The sequence below is a fragment of the Cryptotermes secundus genome, unplaced genomic scaffold (assembly GCF_002891405.2).
Source record: "Cryptotermes secundus unplaced genomic scaffold, Csec_1.0 scaffold384, whole genome shotgun sequence".
Taxonomy (NCBI): domain Eukaryota; kingdom Metazoa; phylum Arthropoda; class Insecta; order Blattodea; family Kalotermitidae; genus Cryptotermes; species Cryptotermes secundus.
The window spans coordinates 339560-363298 of record NW_019731268.1 but is presented as its reverse complement, the minus strand read 5'-3'; the positions used below and the strand labels follow the sequence as shown (position 1 = coordinate 363298).

The 23739-nt window shown below is 38.6% G+C and overlaps 1 protein-coding gene across 1 annotated transcript in view; it reads right to left on the bottom strand.

Annotated features, from left to right (window-relative positions):
• Window positions 1-23739, bottom strand: part of LOC111866788 (CWF19-like protein 2) — a 32102-nt gene that overhangs the window by 1015 nt on the left and 7348 nt on the right. The window contains exons 6-13 of the mRNA XM_023856045.2: window positions 20315-20542; window positions 18313-18993; window positions 14987-15268; window positions 13258-13323; window positions 11863-12060; window positions 10581-10697; window positions 9089-9247; window positions 6343-6525 (exon numbers count right to left, since the gene is read on the bottom strand). Coding sequence (XP_023711813.1) covers window positions 6343-6525; window positions 9089-9247; window positions 10581-10697; window positions 11863-12060; window positions 13258-13323; window positions 14987-15268; window positions 18313-18993; window positions 20315-20542 — 1914 coding nt within the window. The remainder of the gene's footprint in view (window positions 1-6342; window positions 6526-9088; window positions 9248-10580; window positions 10698-11862; window positions 12061-13257; window positions 13324-14986; window positions 15269-18312; window positions 18994-20314; window positions 20543-23739) is intronic.

Here is a 23739-nt window from a genome sequence, read left to right as displayed (position 1 = left end):
CCCAGGATTAACGTTGAACACATTATGAAACTGGGACCTGTATTGGAATAAATGTAATTTGTACATTAAAACTGAAACTTCGTTGAAACATTACTATATGTACAGTACATTATTTATTTAAATTACACAAAGCATTTAGTTTGTAGTTACATCACTAAGCTGAGAAGCTTGCTGACTGCTGATTGCTAAAGTACATAACATAGTTCATACAGGATAAACTGTCCATATTTCATCCAAAGTCCATATCGATGCGAGAATTAGATATAGTCGTTCTTTGAAAAAAGGTCCAAAAGAACTTCAAGTTCGAAGGTATCTTTCATGTACTCTTTGAGTTCGGCACTGTAGTTATATTTCATGCTGACGTTAAAGTCACCTGCCAATATGATTGGCATATCCTCACAACCTCTACTTTCCAAAAACTAAAATATTTTGCACACTTTTGGAGAATACCCAGCCAAGTTTCAAAATATCAAAGATTTCCAATCGTTGCTGGGAGTATTTGGAGATACATACAGTCACCGCCATCACTTTTTGTCCGATTACAAGAAACTCTGCTGTACAGACATTTCCATAAGATTCTGAAACAGATAATTTAAAAGACGTCTTTGCCATGTTATCTTTAACCTGCTTCATGAGAAGATGAGGAGCTGCCATAGCTGTGGCATTATTTTTTTCTTCATATATGGCTACACCTCCATCTCTGATGTCCTGTCATTTAAATTGAGTAATGCACTTGTAACCATCTAGTGGAGCAGTTTAATCATTGTCCAGCCACACGTCTGTAACTGCAAGATGCCAACACTTGATCCGTGGAAAAGTCTGGGGAGTGACAAGTTACATTTTGTATGTTTCGAGTAGTCATTGTAAAATCCTCTAAACTGACTCGCTGGAGAAACTATTTGGCCTATCTGTGATGGTCAACAGCTTGTGATGCTCAAGACTAGTTAAGTCAGTATGCAGGTCTTTTATCTTTGAAGTACTGAAACCTTTCCAATGATGGAACTTTTTTTTTATTTTAAAATAATTTTACAATCTACTCAATATATACATAAATAGAGTAATTAGTAAAAGGGATGGGTGTGTGTAATATTGAAGCAGGTATCATCCTTCAACGATCCTCTGGCCACATTCTATTTAGTCTTCTTTCTATTGCTGGTTGGTTGTAGAGGTTTCTTATTAGTTGGTTGTTATTTTGAGTGGTCTGGTTTTTGTGTTTCTCCACATATGCTCTGATGACTTCTGTTACATATGGTATGCTTAGATCATTGTGTAAGGTAGCGTTTGGAGAATTTTTGTGTTGGAAGGTTTGCTGCATCCCCATAACTCTATCCCGTAGGTTCAGACTGGTTTGATTATCGTTTTGTATAGGATTTTGTTTTCAAGAGATAGCTGTGATTTTCTGTCAATTAGCCAATTCATATTTCTGGTTTTGAGCTCTAGTTGTCTTCTTTTAGCTTTTATATGCGTTCTCCATGTTAGTTTTTCGTCAAGGTGGAGACCTAAATACATAACTTCTTGTTTGATGGGTATGAGGCTGTTGTTGATACTAACTTGCGGGCAGACAGCTCTTCTTGTTGTAAATGTTATTTGGGAGGATTTTGCAGGATTTACTTTGATTTTCCATTGTCCCATCCAGTTTTGGTGTGTGTTGAGGTGTTGCTGCAATTTTTGGGAGGCTGTATTTGGATCTTGGTCTGATGACATTATTGCTGTGTCATCAGCGAATATTGCCATTAGCGTTATTGCTGTGTCATCAGCGAATATTGCCATTAGCGTATTGTCTGTTAGGGGGACGTCGGCTGTAAAGATTAGGTACAGAAGGGGGCCCAAGACGCTGCCCTGTGGAACTCCTGCTCTTATTAGATGGTATTCGGATAATTCATCAATTCTGACTTGATAGTAATGTTTGTTCAAGTACGATTTTATAGTAAGATATAATTGTGTGGATAGGTTCATTTTTAGTTTATACAGTAATCCTTTGTGCCATACTTTGTCAAAAGCCTGCTGAATGTCGAGAAAGACCGAGGTACATGTTTTCTTTCCTTCGATGTTTTCTTTTATTTTGTTAATGATTCTGTGGCAGGCACTGTTGGATTGTGGAGTGATTTGCTCGAAAGCCAAACNTACTTTGTCAAAAGCCTGCTGAATGTCGAGAAAGACCGAGGTACATATTTTCTTTCCTGCCATGTTTTCTTTTATTTTGTTAATGATTCTGTGGCACTGTTGGATTGTGGAGTGATTTGCTCGAAAGCCAAACTGGTGCGTAGGGATTATGTCATTAGTAGATGTTTCTGCAAGTCTTTTAAGGATGAGTCGTTCGAATACTTTGGATAGTGTGGGCAGTAGGCTTATCGGTCTGTACGAACTGATTTTGGTTGGTGGCTTTCCGGATTTGGATTTCATTATGATTTGGGCGTACTTCCATTGCACAGGAAAGTAGCATAGTCGTATCATGCTGTTGTAAATAGTTGTTAGTAGTATGATGGCTTTTTGTGGGAGATTCTTTAGTAGAGCGCCTGTTATTAGATCGTATCCGGGTGCCTTATGAGGGTTGGGCAGGTTTATTGAACTGCTGACCTCTGTTTGTGAAAAGGCTCTTATTGGTGGCGATAGCTGACAGGCAGAGTTTAGGAAGGTTTCAACTTCGTCCTCCGTGTTGTTATTGTTACTGTCTTCATGATCTTGGTTTTCTTTTAGTCGGAGATTTAGGGCAATGTTGTCGCTGATGTAATCTTGGAATTGTGTCCAATTGGTATTTCTATTACAAAGTTGTGGTGGTTCCTTCCAGATTATGTGATTACTTAGTGTTATTATTGTATGATCAGACTGTGGTCTGATGACACATCTAGGTTAGATTCTATAGAGCTGTGAATGCCGGAAATGCCTTTTGTGATTGCAAAGTCTAGTAGGTCTGGCATTTTATTTAAATCAGTAGANTCTTCATGATCTTGGTTTTCTTTTAGTCGGAGATTTAGGGCAATGTTGTCGCTGATGTAATCTTGGAATTGTGTCCAATTGGTATTTCTATTACAAAGTTGTGGTGGTTCCTTCCAGATTATGTGATTACTTAGTGTTATTATTGTATGATCAGACTGTGGTCTGATGACACATCTAGGTTAGATTCTATAGAGCTGTGAATGCCTGAAATGCCTTTTGTGACTGCAAAGTCTAATAGGTCCGGTGTTTTATTTAAATCAGTAGACGAATATGTTGGCTCTCCTGTTGATATGTAGTTCAGGTTGTTTTGTTGTATAGCAGTCAGCAGACTGCTACCCTTAGGTGTAAACGGCTGGAAGACCTACACGTAGATGTGGCCCTCTTTTCAGAGACACATCTGAAACCCCATCACAGGTTCTTGATTCCAAATTATCATTTTTATCAAACCGACCACCACCGGGTCAGAAAAGTCGGAACTGCCATTATAATTAGAAAATGCATTCCCCATAATCATATAGACCTACCACCTCTTGTTTCAGCAGAAGCCACAGGGGTCTGCATACCAATTGGCAATAGTGAAGTGCTGCTTGCAGCCATTTATAAATCTCCAGGCAAGGCTTGGAGCAATGCTGACATCACTGAGTTCTTAAGATTTAGATGAGAGTCCATTTTGGCAGGTGATCAGAATGCTAAACACCCATTCTGGGATAGCAGAGTTTCAAACCACTCAGGCAAGGAACTCATGGACTTGTTTGATAGGACTGAATTCAAAATTTCAGCACCACAGTGCCCCACTCATTATTACCCTGCTGGTATTGGTGACGTGCTGGATATTGTGGTCCACCAAAATATGAGAGTGTTGGATGTCATGGTCTCTGATATTTTGGATTCACATATCCTATCAGTATTCCACATACTGGATCATGTCCAAATTAGGAATCTTTTGAAACCTATTGAAAAATTAACAGATTAGGATCAATTTCAAAGCCTCACATCTGAGTTAATATCACCTCAGATTGAAATTAAATAAGAGGTAGAAGCCGATAAAGTGGTGCATGACTTTACAGCCTCCATTGCTTTGGCATATAGGTTGTCAACAGGTAAAGTTACATTTTCAGACATAAACAACAATCTTCCTGGTCTAGATCGTTTGTTAAAACATAAGCAGATGCTGCAAAATTTCTGCCAAGAAACCATGGATTCAGCATGTAAAACAGCAGTCAATTGGGTCACAAAATCAATCAGGCAAATGACCTGTAAAAAGACACTTGAATGGTGGGAAACAAAAATAGGTAATGCTGAGGTCACACCTCAGGGTGTATGGCCCATTGCAAAATCTCTCCTAAGAGGGCTGGACCAAGGGCACCAACTGCTATTCATGGTGCTTCAGGCCTTAAATTTCATCCTTTTGAAAAAAGTCAATGCAACTGCTGACTGATTGGAAACTCAGTTCATGCCACATGATCTGTGTGACGATAACCACGAACGGCAGGTGGAGGCTAGAGTTCAAGCTCTGCTCGAAACCATAGACAACAACCCCTCTCAAAGAATAAGACCATGTGACTTACAGAAATTAATAAATTCCTTGAAATTGAGAAAGGCCCATAGAATTGATGGTATTCCAAATGAATGCCTCAGGCACATTTCCAAGGCGACCATTGGTTCACCTACCCCATTTATTCCATCAGCTTTTGGCTGCCTCATTTTCAAAATCCTTGGAAGGAAGCAAAAGTAATAACTTCATCTAAACCCAGTAAACACCCCAAATTCCCACAAAATTTATGTCCGATTAGCCTCCTGTCCACAACAGGAAAACTATTCAGTAAAGTGATTTTGAAAATACCTCAAAAACATACTGAAGACAAGAGGCCTGCTCAATATAAGCCAGTTTGGTTTCTGTGCACATCACAGCACGATACTGCAATGTATGAGACTGGCGGACCACATGACCCTTAATTTCAACAATAAAATGTCTATGGCCACAGTGTTCTTGGACATCGAAAAAGCCTTCCATACCACATGGCACTCAGGCTTGCTGTATAAGTTATCAAAACTGGAATTTTCGAACAGTTTGTCCAAGCTTATTGGGTCCTTTCTTTCACAACTTAATTTCAGTGTTTCAGTTGAAGGTGAAACCTCAATGCCAAGGGAAATGCAAGGAGAGCCACAAGGTTCGGTCCTGTCCCCTACTCTTTTCAATTTGTATATAAATGATGCCCCCCCAAACACATGGTGTTCACCTGGCCCTCTTTGCGGATGACAGTTATCTTTATGCGACTGATCACAACGAGGGTTTTATTGTTAGAAAACTCCAGCATGGTCTCAGCTTAATCGAGACGTGGCATGAGTGCTGGAATATAAAAATTAACGAAGATAAGACTCAGGGGATCTACTTCTCTCATGGTCATTGACCACCTGAATCTTCTCTTATGCTAAATGTACGAAACATTCCACTTATAAATAGTGCAAAATATCTCGTTGTAATCTTCTATAAGGGAGTTAAATGGAGACTGCACATAGAAGTGACTGAAGCCAAGGCCTTCAGAACATTCATTAGAGTATATTCCCTATTCAAGAGTGAGCAACTGAGAACTAACATTAAACTGACCTTCCACAAAGCTCTCATTAGCTCTGTAATGACTTATGCTAGTCCCACTGGGAATTCGCGGCAGATACCAATTTAATAACATAGCAGCACCCGCAAAACAAGGTCCTCTGCACCAATGGCAATCTTCCAAGGTGCACATTGGTTCGTGATTTACACATGGCTTTCAAAATTCTGTATGTATATGATTATATAACAAAATTATGCAGGCAAGAAGCAGAAGTCATACAAAATTTTGATAATGAGAATGTTTGTAATATTGGCCAAGGCCAACATAGGAAGTATAAGAGGCTCATGCTTGGCAGTGGTCAGGCATACAACCTTTCAAGTGACTAGGCTGCCATTTTAGTGAATACTACTAGAAATAGGGCATAATCTGCTGTACTGAGCCTGGACTGACAGAGGTCTTGTGTATACTGTGGATAAAACTGGACAATAACCGTAGACTTGTAAATAATTGTACATACTGACAATGGGCTGATACTATTGACTATGACTGACAAATGACAGACCTGACCTCTCATTGGAGAGGGCACCACACATGGACAGGACAGTAACTTTCAAGCAAGAAACATCTGGTTATGAACCCCAGCCAGGGCTTGACACCAAGATGGACAGACTGGCTGACCACCAGTCACAATGTGACTTTGACTCTGAATTCAGCTAACCTTCCAGTCTTCCAGTTTTCATAGTTCTTGTAGTACCAGTCTCAAGACAGTTTCATATTCAGATAGGCTGAATTTAATTTTATTCTTTAAAACAGAATGATTAATTCTAAAGTAATTCTACTTAAGACCAACCTGGGCAAAATTTTTGGGAAACATCTTCTCATCCTCTATGACATGAGCAAAACCAGAATCAAGTCCAAAATCAACAGCAAAGTAAGGCAGTCCTTTTGGTACAGCTCGGCGAACATCCTTCCCACTTAAATCCACCAGTTTCTTATTTGTTGTCCATTCTGTCTCACACTCCAGAATTGCTTTCTGCAAAATTAAAAATATGTAAACCACATAAAACGAAAGGGAACTTAGAGCTAAGATGTAGAAAGCAACAGGACAGTGGAAAATATTACAAAATAAGGGGCATCATAATTGGTATTCTTTGCATCAAATCATGCAGTATGAATGGGACAGAAAAATTTAATTACATAATACAAAGCGAAGAGACCACTTGGGAGATATAAACATAAATGAGATGATAATATTAAAATGGACATGGACACTGTGAAATTAATGTTCCTACACCCTAAAGGGCGACCACGTATCCCACAAAACCAGAAAGCAAGCAAGTTCCTAGGCAAGATACACCAGAAAACACTTAGTGGCTATCAATTTAAGTTTATAATTTTAATCTGAGGTCGAAAAGCATTTTAAGAACCCTAAACTGATATATTTTGTGCTAATGCAGTGGTATTATATATCGAACGATAGTATTATAGAGCATGCAACAACTGACTTTCTGTATATTAACCATCTTTCTATTTTTATTTAAAACAATATACTCATATTACAAAACATTTTAAATCAGAAAAACAGGATAATAGATTATGTTCAAAGCGTCAATTACTGTATTAATATATCATCTTGAACTTTTAGATCTTATCATAGATCATTATTTCACAAGCTTTTAATGTGCCCAAGTTCAGCTCTATATGTTAAGTAGAACCAAAGTTACCTCGAAATCTGTGATTATCCGCGAGTTAAATTTTACAGCTATTTTAAAAACTGAAATGGCAATAATTTAAAAAAAATATTTTAAAAACACAACTGACAATCAGCATAATTCATTACTGGTGTGACAGCATGCACACCAAATCTCATGGATATCAGAGAAGGGAGGGTTGAAAATAACATTCTGTGTGCTGATTTGACATGGACCCCCCACAGGTATCCCTCCTTTGATGTAGTGGTGGGGCTTGCATGGTCATATAATCCTGAGCTATGCTGGTAGTAGTGTGGATACTGGTAGGATCCTCCCATGTCAGACAGGTCAAAGGTGATGATCCAGACAAAAAGGCATACCCTGGTCCCCCACATCTGTGGCTAGGCATGGGGTTGATAACTACACCCCACAAAAAGTCTTAATTGTTGAGAAGCATTTAATGATTGCAGCCAGATGGAAGGGGGCCAATGATGAGCAATCACATGCAAGGTCAAGGTTCATCAAGGGATGTAGCTCCCACAGAAGAAGAAGAAGAAGAAGAAGAAGAAGAAGAAGAAGAAGAAGAAGAGGAACAGGAAAGGAGGAAGGGAAGAGGAGGCGGAGAATATATAATGATGATTTGACATGAAATGACCCAGGTACACTGTTGATCCATTATCTGAGCTGTGTTGTTAATTGAGAGACCTTCAAGCAGACCCGAATAACCTCAAATGTGATCTTGATTTCTTAGAGAATAAATCTGAATTTTTTACTTCTAGATTCAAATTGGAATCTTCTACATAAAAAAAGGCACTAATATATGTTCTGCAAGCATCAGAAAAGACTTCTACTTTCTTTCTCAGGAAGGCAATTTTGTCGTATTGCAATAAAATGGACTCTCTCATGGAAGCCCTTGACCAACAGCACGATTCAAATGAATGGTATTTATTTATCAATTCCTTGAAGCTGACTGTGAAAGCTGTGCTGTTCCAGAATGGGAACAAATACCCTTCAGTTCCAAAGGCACATGCCATTCATATGAAGGAATAATACAACAATATGCACCACCCTGAGAAACATATTTGTGGAGACTTGAAAGTCATCACATTCCTGCTTGATTTAAACTGTGATTTACAAAATTCCGTTGTTTCCTCTGTGACTGGGAAGGATGGGCATGGGACACTATAAAACAATGGCTACTTCAACAAGCATATGATTCCAGGATAAAACAAGTGAACAGTTAACCTCTGGTTAATCCAGACAAAGTTCTCTTACCACCTCTACACACTAAATTTGATATAAAGAAAACTTTTGTTGACGCAATCAAAATGCAGAAGGAATATCTGTGGACCCTTAGATTTGAGGTATCATGAGGCACGGAATTTCATAAAGCTTTAAGTGAAACTGAAGCAGCAGCTTGGACAGCATTTAATGCATAAGTCACTCGTTGAAGTTCTCAATGCTTACAAATTCATGGTCTGAAGAATTAACATTAAAATTCATTTTCTGACCTACACCTTAACTTTTTCCTTACAAACCTGTGTGGTGGTAGTGACAAGCATGGGGAATAATTTCATCAAGAAATATCATCAGTGTCGTGCCAGAACAAATGGAGGATCAGCATCACTGACTGACTGACCGATGATGAACATTAGTAAAGTATGACCCAGAGGTGAAACACAAGCATATATCATCAGTAGCTATAATTAAGGTGAGCTAAACAGTCAATTTCTACTTCAACATCCTTACTGTCTTTAAATCAGTGGAAATTTAATTTCTGATTCACTCAAAATTGGTGGCTGACAGAAAAATCAGTTTCAAATTCAGTCTTAAAAGCCTGTTAAGTTCCATTCAATTAAATGAGATAAAAAAGTTCCTTTTATCATCTAGTGTTTCTTCACTTACCTTGAAGTAAATTGGAGCCAAATGACCTGTCTCCTGAGGTAAGGTTACACATTCCATCATCATGTGTGGAAATTTCTGCAGATACATTGCAGTCTCAAAGAAAACCACATCTAAATTCAACTGTTCCCGAAACATGGATGTGAGGGTCTTCCTGAAGGTCTGAAATGCAAAATAATTCGTCACAAAACTGATTCATAAACAAGGACAACAAGAATACATTAATCGTGCATCTCACTGCACCAGATATCACACAATATATAAACTTATACACCTCAGAGAGTCTGGCAGAAGTACACTCATGTTTCGGGGCAATGCTGGTGCATTTACACCACACCACAGCGGCCTCTGTAGTCTAGAGGTAACGTTCCCACCTCATGACTCGTGGTACGCAGGTTCAAACCCAGCGGAGGTCGTGGAATTTTTAAGGGTGGAAAAATTCAGTGAACAAGTCCTCCGGGAGGGACTTTAAGCCGTGGGTCCCGTGTCGTAGCTTTACAGCACGTAAAAGAACCTCATATCTCCAAAGGAGGTCACTGAGCCAAATTCAAGGACGTTTCCTACCCAACAGTAGTCTCTAACACCTCTGATAGAGGGGGGAAGCATTATAGATACCGCCAAGCCAGCAGAGGCCGAACTCACTGGCTCGGTCGGGATTGATGGTATGCAAGAGTATCAGTAGGGTATAGAGACTGGTAGAATATCAGAGGGAAGCACAATGGACCAATACTGGTCTAAGTGCATGGGGAAACCGACCCTCTCCAATAACTAATTAACTAACTAACTAACTAACTAACTACACCACATCACATCCCAGGAGACAGTACCCTTCATATTCACTGCTGGAGAACCTCCATTTCAATCCATGCTGCGCTCTTTGAATTCAATGCGTCCTCACGTTATCCAGATGACCTACATTTAATTTATAGTGTGTTTTAGTCCATGAAGCATACAGGGGACATTGACCATATAAAATTAAAATTAAATCTGCTTAGTGGGGGATGGAGTCCAAGCCTGCCCCGGGTGATTATGATGATGGAGAATTTGGTGGAATGAAGATTGGCAGGGGAAACCGAAGTAATTGGAGAAAACCTGCCCCAGCGCCACTTTGTTAACCACAAATCCCACTTGACCAGACCTGGGATCGAACCCGAGCTGCCGTGATGGGAAACCAGTGACTAACCACTTGAGCTATGGTGTGGCCAAATTATACCATATACATAATACTGTGTTCAGTGGGACATACAACCACTGCAGAATTTTATCAAGGTGAAGCTGCATTCAGTCATTTATTTTCTGAATTAAAGGTATCAAACCAACAGGAATTGATCACCAGATGCAGCTAATGCTTATTAGCCACCAATCTAGACTAAGTTCTCTCAGGAGGTTACAGCTAAGGTTCTGGCTAACAAGCTGACAATAAGACAGTCAGGCAATTTGGTTGAAGAGTGACTATGTATAACTAAGAACATGCAGTAACACTTTCTCACTGTACCTGTATTTCACTCCACACGTCCTCATCCAACTGTGTGGCACATGGTGTGTGGTACATGGGCACAACAAGGCAATGACCCACCGTGAGGGACTGGTACGGTGGTACACATAGGTACACCTACAATTGGCAAACACAGATACAATTAATCATTAAGAGTGACTTTAGAATTCTAACACATTTTCATCTTTCTCTTCTTAACAACTGAAGCCACTTTTTAAATCAGCATTATATTATCCACTCAAGCAGTATCTGTTCACATTGTTCCCATATTTTGTAAGTTATACATTTAAAATCAAAGAAATTTTTGTGAAAAAATTAAGAACAGTACAAGCTTCATCATACTTGTGCTATTTTTCTTATTAGCTGGTCAGAAACAACTAAAAGAACGAGCAATGTCTGTTGATTGACAAACATAAAAACTGCCAAATGAAAAAAAATGCTTCTGTGTATAAAAATTCTTGGATAAAATGAAAGATGGTAGGAAGCATCACAGCCCACAGACAGAGCAGAACTGCAAACCACATTTTTAAGATGCTGCAGATGGTGTACTCGTATACAAACAACTGCTGAAGTGGCAGGGTAGTGAGCAGTGTATAAGGAACTGGCTTGAGGGCTTAAGCTACACTTAGCCTGCTGTAATTCAGATTACTGGAACCATGAATACTTAGAACGGGGATCAGTCCATTACGAGGTGTCATCCACAAGAAACACAACATGGACACACACCTCCATATCCCACTCAAGCTCAATCCTTCATCCTTCTAAATTAGTGGAGCAGAGTACAATTAAAAGGGCCATTCCCCTTTCAAAATAACAAGAGATATTAAAAATAGCCACAGTACTGAAAGCACCTCAAATGAGCTCCGGAACTGATCACACTTCATGTCAGTGATGGCTCATGGAAGTCAAGCTAGAACCATGGAATTGTGCTGAAGCATGCCCAGGGGCATGATGAGTTACAGGAATTAAAAAAACTGATAACATATTTTACACTGTGTGTGTTCTCAGCTGCACCAGACACATAATGAGGTTGTAGAAATTGATTCCTGCTCCTTATTTTGTGTATGCATGCTGTGCAACACGAAAACCAGATACATGCACCTGCTCAGTGTCTGCTCCTCAACAGTGCAGAGAATATGTCAGAAAAGATTTATGAAAACTATTGTAGTAATAGGATACAGTGACAGGAAATATCCTGTAAACAGTTAAAATAGAGTAGTAACTATTTCTACTTATCTTTATACTGCAGTTGTTACACCAAAAAAATTAGTTCTCCACCTACCTTGCTTCCAATAGCTACAACAAGGTGTTTCAACATTTTTTTGCTTTCAAAACACCAACAACAATTTTCAATCATTTTGTGTTCCCTGATAGCTTGACCACGTTCCCTGGACTTCACCTTGCCATCACACACCTTCAACTGGGCTTGTTCTTCAAACAAATCATCCATATCATATTTATGATCATTGGGACCAGCCCCCTAAAAAGACACATCAAATGCAAAAGATTTTTTAACATTCATCAATTCTTTATTTAATGACACCACTTACAACTACCAAAGTTACATAGTGTCCATTTGTGGGATGATTTGTGTTTGATTAATTGGAAAGGACATGAAATGAAGCTGTTGTAAGCTACTAACCCAGCACTACTGAAACTGGCCTGCCTCCTGTTGGGAATTGAACCCCAGACGTCCAGTTTGTAAATAGTCATTTTACTTACTGAGCTATCCCACCTTGTCCATACAAACATTAGATAATCAAACTGCATTTTGGAAATACAGGGAATCCCCATTTAATGTTCCTCAACTTACAATTTCCCTCATTTAATATTCAATTTCCTTCATTTATGGTTCTCCTTAATTAAGTGTTCAAATCCACTGTAGCCCACAGAAACCTCAAATGGGGATTGTACTGCATATTGAATATGACTGTGCATTTTATAACAATTATAACTGTGAAAACATGTCACAAACACACACTTTACCAGATATGACCAAAATAGAATTAAAAGAGTCATTAGTAAAAACAAAACCATATATACTGAATTAACTTTAAGAAATTAATATTATTTTTATACAACATTTAAACCTTCACAATACAGATTAACTCAAGCTCTTAACAGAATTATGATCACAGTGTTAAACAAAATACAGCACAATGAGTAATCCTGGTATAGTTTTAAATCAGTGTTATGAGAGGATTCATTATATTCTAACATGCTGACGTAGCTGCTGTGTGATTATTTTATAAGTTCAGAAACCAGAAATTCCTTCCAGTCCTTAGAAATCCACCACTGTCATCATTGGCAAAACAGCACCTTTTGAGCCACAGCCTTTCTTACAAGATTCTGCCAGACTTGATACAGTTTTCACTTCTTTAGATACTGCAACAATAATTTTGTCATACAGCATGTTTGTCAGCCTTGTGTTCAACCCCTAAATTAGAGGACAAGGTCTCTGTATTTATATCCCCCAGTGACAGAGTAGCCCACTTATGCCCCAGGCACCGGGTTCCTTATTCTTCACTTTCTACAACTTTCTGGGCTACGGTGGATGTACTCTAACCTGCCACCATATGGGGAGAAGACTGCTTAGAGCGTTAATTATTAATCAGCACAGAAACGGAAAGATGGTGACCCAGTTGCATGATTCATGTCCATTTAAAAACGTATGTACCTTGGCGGCAAGTTTGGAGAACATCACATTCTCGTCTTCTACAGTACTCAGTTTCTCACGTTCAAACTGGAAACAAATGAAAAACAGTGACATAGTTATATAATTCGTTGACCTTCAATTTTTGCATCCTGCTGTAAAACTAATTATGAGACACTGCCAGAAACATTCTGAAATTCGCTACATCACATGTTCAAATATTATATTTCAGCATCCTGTTACACTCGCACAATATATATGGACAAATACCGTCTTAAGTGCAACAATTTTATTGTAGTTTTTACTTCTTTTTCCTCCTCCACACTACATATTTCAGCCCTAAATGGCCATCATCAGGTGTGTATTACTCACGTAGCTGTTACACTGCTTGTTAAAATTTAAAATCACCAGTCTTTCTAATTGTATAAAATCTTTGTTAATCTACACGCGTCGATTTGATTTTTAAATTAGCACTTTTTAAAACTTTAATTCAAGTTAAAATGTCTATAAGATCTCCGTTCTCTTTCTTTTTCAAATTTTTTAATTAAAATTTTTCAGGGTACATGCCCTATATCTACGGTGCTGCAGCGGCCACTTCTTGTTTTTATGGCTGTTCATGTGTTGTTCTGTGTAGGCGCTCTCTGTGTGTGTCGCTGCTTATCTTTAATACAAATTCGCTACATCACATGTTCAAATATATCAGATGACAAGTATGGAATTCAGATAGCAGATGCTTATACAACTGTCACAACACTCACAGGAGAAAGAGCACATGAAGCCGAGAATTTCACTTAGTTAAAACCTGCCCTTACACTATTTCCATAAAGTTTAATCATTTATTTACAACTTATTTTATGATAGTAAGTCCACCTGTATAATGTGAAAATGTAGGACGAATCAGTGAGTTTGAAAGGATACAGAAGGAACCAGTCATGGACTAATTTAAGGTACTACTATTTTCATGAAGGTACTAAGAAGAAAACCAAGAAAAACTCCAGTAAGGATGGTGGATATCCTGACAAAGACTCAAACCATACACCATCCAAATACAAGATAGAAGAATTTCTCCTTGACCCAAATTTAGTCTCTTTTATTTCCTTTTGATTCAGGACTATTTAAAAATGTACACAACCTGAAGCAACAGAAAGCTTGCTCCAGCCTGTGTTGCTTGACTGCACTAACAGTAGCAGACACACGAATGGGTTTTGAAGAAAAACAGTTTGGTACAAATATGATTAGACTGAGGCAATGTAACCTATCAAGAGGTAGTAATGAAATACTCGTAATTCAAATGATAAAATTGCTTAAACCATGTTGGAAATTATAAATAAAACACAGTTAAAAATCAGTTGCACAGAGGATGAAATGGTGGGGTGTGGGGCATGCAGCATTCATAGAAGAGAAGACAAATGCATACAAAGTTCACATTTGAAAACCTATAGTGATGTGATCACATGGAAGATACAGTCATACATTGAAGGATATTAAAGTGTATCTAAAAAATGAGCATGAGAACATGTGTACTAGATTCATCTGGGTCAGGATAGGCTAGAGTGACATGCTCTTGTTGGTAATAAACCTTCAGATTCCATAAAATGATGGGAATTTCTTCACTAGCTGCGTCCCTATTAGCATCTCAAGAGGGGCTCTGCTCCATGGGGTCACTTTCCTCACTATTCTTATTTCAGTTTTCACAAAAATCTTCCCTTCAGTAAATTACTATTAAAATTAAAAACCAATCTAAGAAACTTACCAAATCTCGCAAGGAATATTTATCATCATCTGCATAGTACCGGACTCGCTTGCCCTCAGCATGCGTCTCCATCTTCTGCTTTCTTCTCCTGCCACCTACTGGCTTTACATGTTGATCAAACTGTTGAATTGGGCGCACAAAGCCCCGGGAGTCTGTCCTGGTCAGAATTACAGTTTCTTCTTCTTCTTCTGCTGCTGCTACTGTATTCTTCATTTCTCTGTGTTTTGTGGCAAGAGCTGTACGAGCTGCATCCAGTTTCTTCTTCAGTTCCTTTGCTAAAGTCTGCAAGAAATAGGTAGATGTTGCCGTTACACTGTTCAGAATATACAAGGGGATAAGATCTAAAAGTTTGTGATGATGGTACATCCTTATAAATATTATGTTTCTTGACATTATCCACCCTCTTGTCCTTATCTAAAAACCATCCTGTTTATTTTTCAAAACACAGTCCAGTCTCCAAAACGCTGTTTTTTTTAAAAATAAACAAGACGGGTTTTAGTAAGGACAAGAGGATGGATAATGTCCAAAACCAATATTTGTATATACAAAGGGAATTTTAAAAATAACGAGATGACTCATGATACTCATCCCTGAGTTTTCAGCACTATTTCTCTTTTGAAGTGATATTTTTTACAGTGCCCCACCCACTCCCAAAACACATGCAGTATGCAATTTCCAGACATCTTACATAGGGTAGCAGCAGTGGCTTGTTTCACGTCAGTGTCAGTGCTGAATGTCTGCTCTCACAGCTCATGTTTAAATGTTCAAACTGCACAAAAATCCCATAGGATGAGGTCCGGACTGCAGGATGGATGTTCTACAGGTGTTCTACCAATGTTTGCTAGTGCCTCCATAATCACATGTGCAATACGTGATCATGCATTACCCTGAAGCAGAAGTTACCCCTTCGTCAAGAACTCTCATCTCTTTTTTCCAAATAACATTCCTTAAATGCACTTTAAGTGTATCTGCATAGTAAACACCATTCGAAGGTTGTTTCTCCAGATGCTCTCCAAATACTGCTGAATACTGACTCCATAAGTATTCCAGTTTCTTTTATAAACTCTCAATCGGACAAGTGGAAAACGCAGCTTGCTTCACTGCTGCATGATGTCACAGCCTAGTGTGGAAGGGGTGTTTACCACTGTGTAGCAATGCGATCGGTGGGGGTGCGGGGGGGGGGGTTGATGTCACTTGCGGAAACACAGAGGTCACATAACTCCTCACTACTGCAGTATGATGTCATCGTGCCTGCACAGGAGTCTTGTTTACCGGCCGGTGCGTAGAAGCTGGTTGCATAACCTTGTTCCACTGATGCGTAACTTAGCAACCGACTGTTTATCAAGAGCCTGTCTTCATGATAACTTGTATTGTGAAACTAATTTCACTAATATATACTGAGAAAAAAAAAAAAAAAAACCCCCAGAACAATGTTAACCCTTTCACTGCTAGTATGTTAAGTAACTGTCAGTACCCTCTGTGCTGAATTATTTCTAAATAAATCTTTTATACATAATTTAATTGCAAAGTATGAAAATTTGTGATAAAATGTAACTAATCTTACCTCAGACAGGGAACAGGCATAAGAATTTGCAAAAAAATGTTGAATTATTCAGTATTTTTTCACAGGGGAAAAGTCCATTTAAATCAGGGTTGTCTAAGATGGCCAAGAAAAAGTACATAATTCACTATCCTAATCTTATCATTATGTCAATGGATGTGTTTGGCAGCAACAACAAATTCTTTAAAATAAATAACATCCGTGTATTTAGTCACATTTAGGTCCACTAGTAATTATCAAAATCATAAAATTATGCATAATCACTGCTGTGACTCAAGTAATCAGTGTTCCAAGGATATAAACTGGTGAACTATAATAAATGAACTTTATCCTCAATGGTGAATAATTGTGACTTCTTGTATGGTGCATGATAGGTGTGCTTTCCTATACATGTGACATTCAACACAGAGTCAAACTCTACCAGCTGAGTTACCTGACCCAATAAATCCCATAATCAAAATAACTACCCTCAGATATTAATCCACCAAATTTACCACCCACACCTGAGCTATCACCCAAGTTATCAGTTGGGTAGACTTGTTAAGTTATAATACACAACAAAGCAAGCTATTGGACTTATGAAGAAATTCAGATGACATCACATGCTGTATATTTTCAATGGCTGAAACATGGGGGTGGGTAAGATAATCTCAGATTCTCAAATGCAAATTTTCCCCTAGTCAATGTTAAGTTGGAGATGGGTTAACAGGACCTTTACAGATGCTAGTCATTAATAGTTTTGGAAGCAAAACTGCAAGTACAGAGAGTGAAAAAATTGAGAGAAAACAGTGGCAGTTAGTTAAGAATTACTTGTTATGATAAAGGTGCAAGAAAACAGCCTTCGATTTATGCAATGGTTTTCCATATGTGTAACACTAAGAAACTGTTGGTTCCAGCAGTACTGTTGCTATAATGAAGTACTTGTTATAGGCCATACTTGTTCTACCAGTTGCACTGTATTTCCATATTAGGCCTCTGTTTTTAGCATTGTGTTCATTACAACCAGATTAATTTACTTTTTGTCTTTCCATTATTTGATACATTTCTTGTAATTTTGTATGAAATTATGTATCATTGTAAAATGACACACAAAAAAGTTATCATGCAGCTCTAATATAAAGAGTATTGTTAAGTTCACAATTAACAATATTCATACAGACAACTACTCTGACTATGAAGAAAGCAGTCTTCTGGGATTTTGCACCGTGTATATGTGGTGTTAACCGACGTTTCGGAGGAACGTATCGCCTCCATCTTCAGGGTAGAAGAAAAAATATATAAGAAATCTGCAAGCAAAGAGACCGTGAGAACCGGTAGAAGCAGTCTGCTTTTACCGGTTCTCACGGTCTCTTTGCTTGCAGATTTCTTATATATTTTTTCTTCTACCCTGAAGATGGAGGCGATACGTTCCTCCGAAACGTCGGTTAACACCACATATACACGGTGCAAAATCCCAGAAGACTGCTTTCTTCATAGTCACCGCCGTGAAAGCCTCAAATCTTACAACTACTCTGACTCTTTTCAGCTATCAACCTACAAATATTCCTGAATTTGGACATCATGATAAATTTCAAGATTCTTGCTATGATAAGTTATGAAGCACATCATACCATTCCTTTCAATTTTCAGTTTACAGATATATACAATTAAAACTACATAACTCTTCATAAGCAGAACATTATGCAAGCTGCACACAAACTCAATAAAAAACAGATTTTATTTGAAATTTGCCCTGCTTATCCATATATAAAACATCTATACAAACCTCATTTCCAAGAATTTCTGCTTTAATAAGTTTAGCTCCAAGATCATTCATTTCCTTGTCTGTAAGGACGAGTGGAACTTCTGAAGTTTTCTTTCCCTCATCCTCTGATTCTGAAGATGATGACAGCGTTTTCATACAAGCATTTGTTTCTTTACAGGTACTTGATTTCAGATTACTTGAAGATACAACATTATCAGATACTTTTCTCCTCCAGTTCTCAGACACCACAGGACTTCTGCAACTGCTAAGTGTTGATACACCGTCCACTTCTTGTCTGGAAACATCTTGCCTCAAAGGACTTTCTCTTCCAGACACATCAACTTCATCTTTGGGTTTCTGAAAAGTCTCAGACTTTTCAGAATATAGACTTCTGCCTAATGAATGACCATCTTGCTTATCATGTTGTCTATGTTGAAAATCTTCATCAGTTCTTGGTCTCTGGAAAGATCTATAAGCCGTGTGACTTCTACCATGTTTATTCCTATGTGAATGCTTCTGATCATCAGATGATTTTGCATTCAATCCATCTACAATACTTCTTGTTCTCTCTGTATCACACCTGTCCTTCCTCCACCCACTTCTTCCATTTCCCTGTTCATTCCTCTCATATTCCTTTCCACTACCAGGGGCCCTGCTCCTTTTCTCTGCTTCTCCTAGCATTCTATTCAGTTTTTCTAAAGTCTGCAAAGCACAAATAAATTACTGACAATTTTCAAAGTGTCAATAAATTAAAAATTTCAACACCATATTATGTCCACATGTGTATCATAGAATTAAACACAAAATAATACAGTTAATACCTTATTTAGGTCTTCTCTAGTGACCAGTGCATTTGCATCAAAGTGATGAAAATCTTAAAAAGCAGTCATTTACTGACTTGAGATCACAGAAATTGAACACTAAGGGAAAACCTTAAATCAAGGCAGGTGAGTAATTTATAAATTTGAGAAGTAAATTCTCATAATAACAAATAAGTGATACAGTTATAAACGATTAAGTGCATAGTCATAGCTTTAAAAGGCAGGTAAAATGGATGTTTTGAAGAACTACCCTGAGCACTGAAAGCAGATACAGTAAAACAACAATTCAAGGAAGCTGCATTTTACACTTTCTCACATTTCCCAGACAAAGTTCCAAATGGCTTATGTATTATTGTCCTAGATTTAAGGGTTTACCTGCATTTTACATATGGAACTTTGACTTCTATGTATGTTTGGATCTAGTTTCAGCATTGAAGGGAATTTTGTTTTTTCTAACCTACACATGGCCACCCTAGCATATTTCTAGGTCATCATTTGCATGGCACCCCTTGCACAGTTCAAGATCTTCATCTGCATGGCCTGCAATGCAACATGCACAGATTAGCAAGGTAGGCATCTTAGCAATCTGTGGTAGGCAGACCGACTGTCTATGCACTTTCTTTGTTCATCCTCTGGATCAGCTGGAAGTGGTTACTGTTTGTTCTTTGTGTGTTAAGTGTAAGTTTTTTCTCTTTTGGAAGTGATCTGAAGTAAAGTATGGCCATGGCACGAAAAAGAAGTTAACAAAAAATGGCAAAGGAAAAACATGAGCTGGAGAAGAATCCTTCTGTGTCACAAAATGAAACTGTGAAGTGTTCTGCCATCATTAAGTAATAAAAGCCCATGGTGGGCTTCAGTTCTTGAAGCAGAAATTTGGGGTGGGTCACATTCTGAGAAACTAAAAGAACTTATTTCATTAAATGAACATGATTTAACTAGCTTTAACAGTCATTTTAGCTCCATTTTCCAAATCCCCCATTTAAGGTATAAAAAGCCTGTGCCCCTTGACAAACCTTAAATCACAGTTTCACAATAGGTCAGAAAATGTCAGAAGATATATACATAAGCCATGCTACATACCAAGCATTTCCCTTAAACTGAATCAGTATGAATGGTTGCTGTGTGGGATTTCAAGTAATCAAGACAAAAGGAACTGACTCTGAATTATTTGAAGTTTTGCTACAAATAAGACCTCATCTTACCCCCTTCTGTTCCATTGCTATTTCTCCTACACTTCTGCCTTCCTTAGCTGTTTGCTCCTTACTGTGTTCCAAAGTTTGATGCAGCCAGTCAACACCTTGGTGACCTGCAGATTTTACAGGCAGCGTTCGAGCCTCCTTAGAAACTTGCTCAGCATCTTTCCTCTCTGGAGGTAAACCTGTTCCTCCATCTCTCCAGTAAGGATTCAGCTCACGATCACTTTGTCCTAACTAAAATTCACACACAGCATCATTACCATTGTTCAGTAGTGATGAGTACTGAATCTAATTAAATATGTTATATTATTGACCTTATGTCCAGAAGTTTGAAAGAAATATGCAAAACAGCCAATAAATCGATGTGTCCATTCTCCATAATTAAAACTTAACTTACAAGAAAGAAATGAAAGATAAAAATTGAAAAAGAATTACAATTTATAATCCCAGAACAAATTATCAAATAAAATACATTCATAAATGAAAGCTGTTTCAATTCTAACCTAAAATGTCAGTATTATATAATCAAAGACTCCTTTATCTTATTTTCGTTATTGCATATTTTTTATGATTCAAACCAATATTATTCTCTAAGTGATATGTTTTTATAAGGTGTCATCAAAATGCTGTGTGCATGTTTATCCCATATGTGCTAAATGCTCAGCACTTAATTACGGCAACATTACAAACCATTTCTCATAATAACAATTTGGTTTTCCCACTGCTCATGTACATTCTCATCTCCATACTCCACTGATTACCAATGAGAATTCTAACTAGCATGGCAAAGAGCTTCTTTAATGCAATGAAATGCTCTCAGACCATGAAGTATATCAGAAGGGGGAAAATCTCCAACATTTCAAAGAGTGTCTTGGCCTGCACCAACAGGGACTACTCTACTCTACAACAGATCTCGGCAAGACAAACACTATTACATTCTAACATTTGTGGTATTTCAGGAACCTAGAAATTAGCCAAAAATGTCAATTTTGATATGTGGCCTGTCTGTATGTCTGAACACACCTCATGTTTCTATAGATTTCCCTTCTTTATGCTAGGCATGTGCCAATCAAATATAAGGGTTGGATAAAAGGTAATGGCAACACCTCTATACTTCTGAAATGACTTTATTACCTGCAGTAAACACACTTACATCCCTTCAATATAATCGCCCCCCGATTGTACCACCTTCTGCCAAATTTGTGGAAGGTGTCATACACCATCAGCACGTCCACTTCTGTTGATGTCCAGCAGTGACCGCCCTACAGCATGAATAATTTCCTCTCTTGTGTTGTAACGTTGTTGTAACGTGTCCCTCGCAGTGGTTCTTTCATTTTTGCAAAGAGATCATAATTGCACAGACTCATATTGGGTGAGTGTGGCGGATGCTGCAGTATCTCCCATCACCAGCGGCAAAGGAGATCCTTGACAGCGTCAGCAGTATGAACCCTTGCATTGTCATGAAGGATGATGGGGTTCGTTGCATCCAGAGTGACAATCCTTCCAAGGAAGTTGTCATCTTCCCTGTGGTACCGGTCCAACAAGTCCTGTGCAACTGCATAACATTGCCATTGTTGCACCTCAGACATTGTATGGGGTACCGAATGCGCTGCAATTTTGCGGTATCCAAGAATATCATGCAGAATGTGAAGCACGGTTCTGTGACATACGCCTACCTCAGCAGCTAACTCCTGTGCAGCCCATCAACGACTGACATCCAGCAAAGAAGCAAGAAGCTGAATTGTGTATCTGTCAACATGGGGTCATCCTGAATGATGGCTGTCCTGAATGGCATCCTTCCTTTCATGGAACAATTTCACCCATCATGCCACTGCAATATGGCAAAGCAGCATCACCATGTGCTTCTTGCAATCCTTGATAACAGTTTTGTGCACTACGACCCTGTGAAACTTCAATTTTTATCCAGGAGCATTGTTCTTGTTTCATAAACATGTTGTTAGGGTGCTTGAACTGGGCTCCTGCACTTCAAGACAATGCACAATGTAACTCAATGAAACACAACCAGAGCCACTCACTGCACTACTCCAACCGAACTTCTGCTATCAGCTACAGACAGCGCTAGTGCCACCTGACGCACATCTTTCATGATATAGCAGTGTTGCCACTTCTTTTTATCCAACCCTTGTATGAACCTTATACCTTCAAACTTACTTTACACTAAAGCTGACATAGAGAACTGCAATTATCAAACAGGCTGGTAATACTCTACATTTGGATTTGGTAGGTGCTCAGATGGAGTCTTGGCTGGGACACCGCCTATCCCGACTGCAGATTTTCGTGGTATTTCTTAGTCCCTCAGGCAAATGCTGGGAAAGTACTTTCATCAGCCTGTGACTGCTTCCTTTCAAATACTTTCCAGTTCATTAGTCATTCCATCATCTGATGTTATACAGCTTTCATACTGAAAGCACTGTTAAATAACCTCCGTACAAGAACTGCAATTTTTCTTGATTCAGCACATAAATTTGTACAAATTCTGCTTACTAACATAGAGAGTGGCTCCAAACAGAGTTTCACAGACCAAGTGTCACAGAATATAAAAATAGAGTATGCTTTATATGCATATTATGAAATATGAACCTCTTCTCTATTTGGTTATTATTACTATTGCTGCTGCTGATGATGATGATGATTACAATGACAACAGCAGCAGCAATAAAAAATCACTTCTTAACATTATTAGAAGTCCTATACTCTCCACAAACTTCCTGATCTCAGCAAACTGTTATGTACTTTTATGGGATACACAAAATGTGAAGGCAGGCCTGGAACTTATTCGCTTGGTGGGGGGTGGAGTCCAACTGGGTCCACTTGGCACGGAGCCACTGATTGGCCTATTGTATCCTGCCCCAGGTGATTATGATGATGGAGAATTTTGTGGAATGAAGATCGGCAGGGGAAACCGAAGTACTCAGAGGAAACCTGCCCCAGCGCCACTTTGTCCACCACAAATCCCACTTGACCAGACCTGGGATTGAACCCGGGCTGCCGCAGTGGGAAACCAGCGACTAACCACTTGAGCTATGGTGCGGCCTTGCCTCAAACTTAGTACAGACCATTTTTAAAAAATACTGTAACCAGAACATGACATGAAGCTGTACTGTTATGTAAAGTTAATTATTATACATAAAAGGTAAGGTAAAATTGTACCTGTCCTTAACTAATTAACCCTTTGACGTGGTCATTTAAATTCCGCGGCCGCGGCTCCTGCGGTAATATATTCAGCCGTCCATTTAAATTTTGCTCGAAAATTATTTATTCATCATTGTTCTTAAATTCTATGAGATAGGAACATGAAACTTTCACTAAAATGATCTTAAATGGTGGTTTTATAACCTTACCTTATAATATGGGCGCCCTGTATCTCGGCCATGGAAGCAGGTTGTTTAGTATTTCAGCAGTGAATGGTA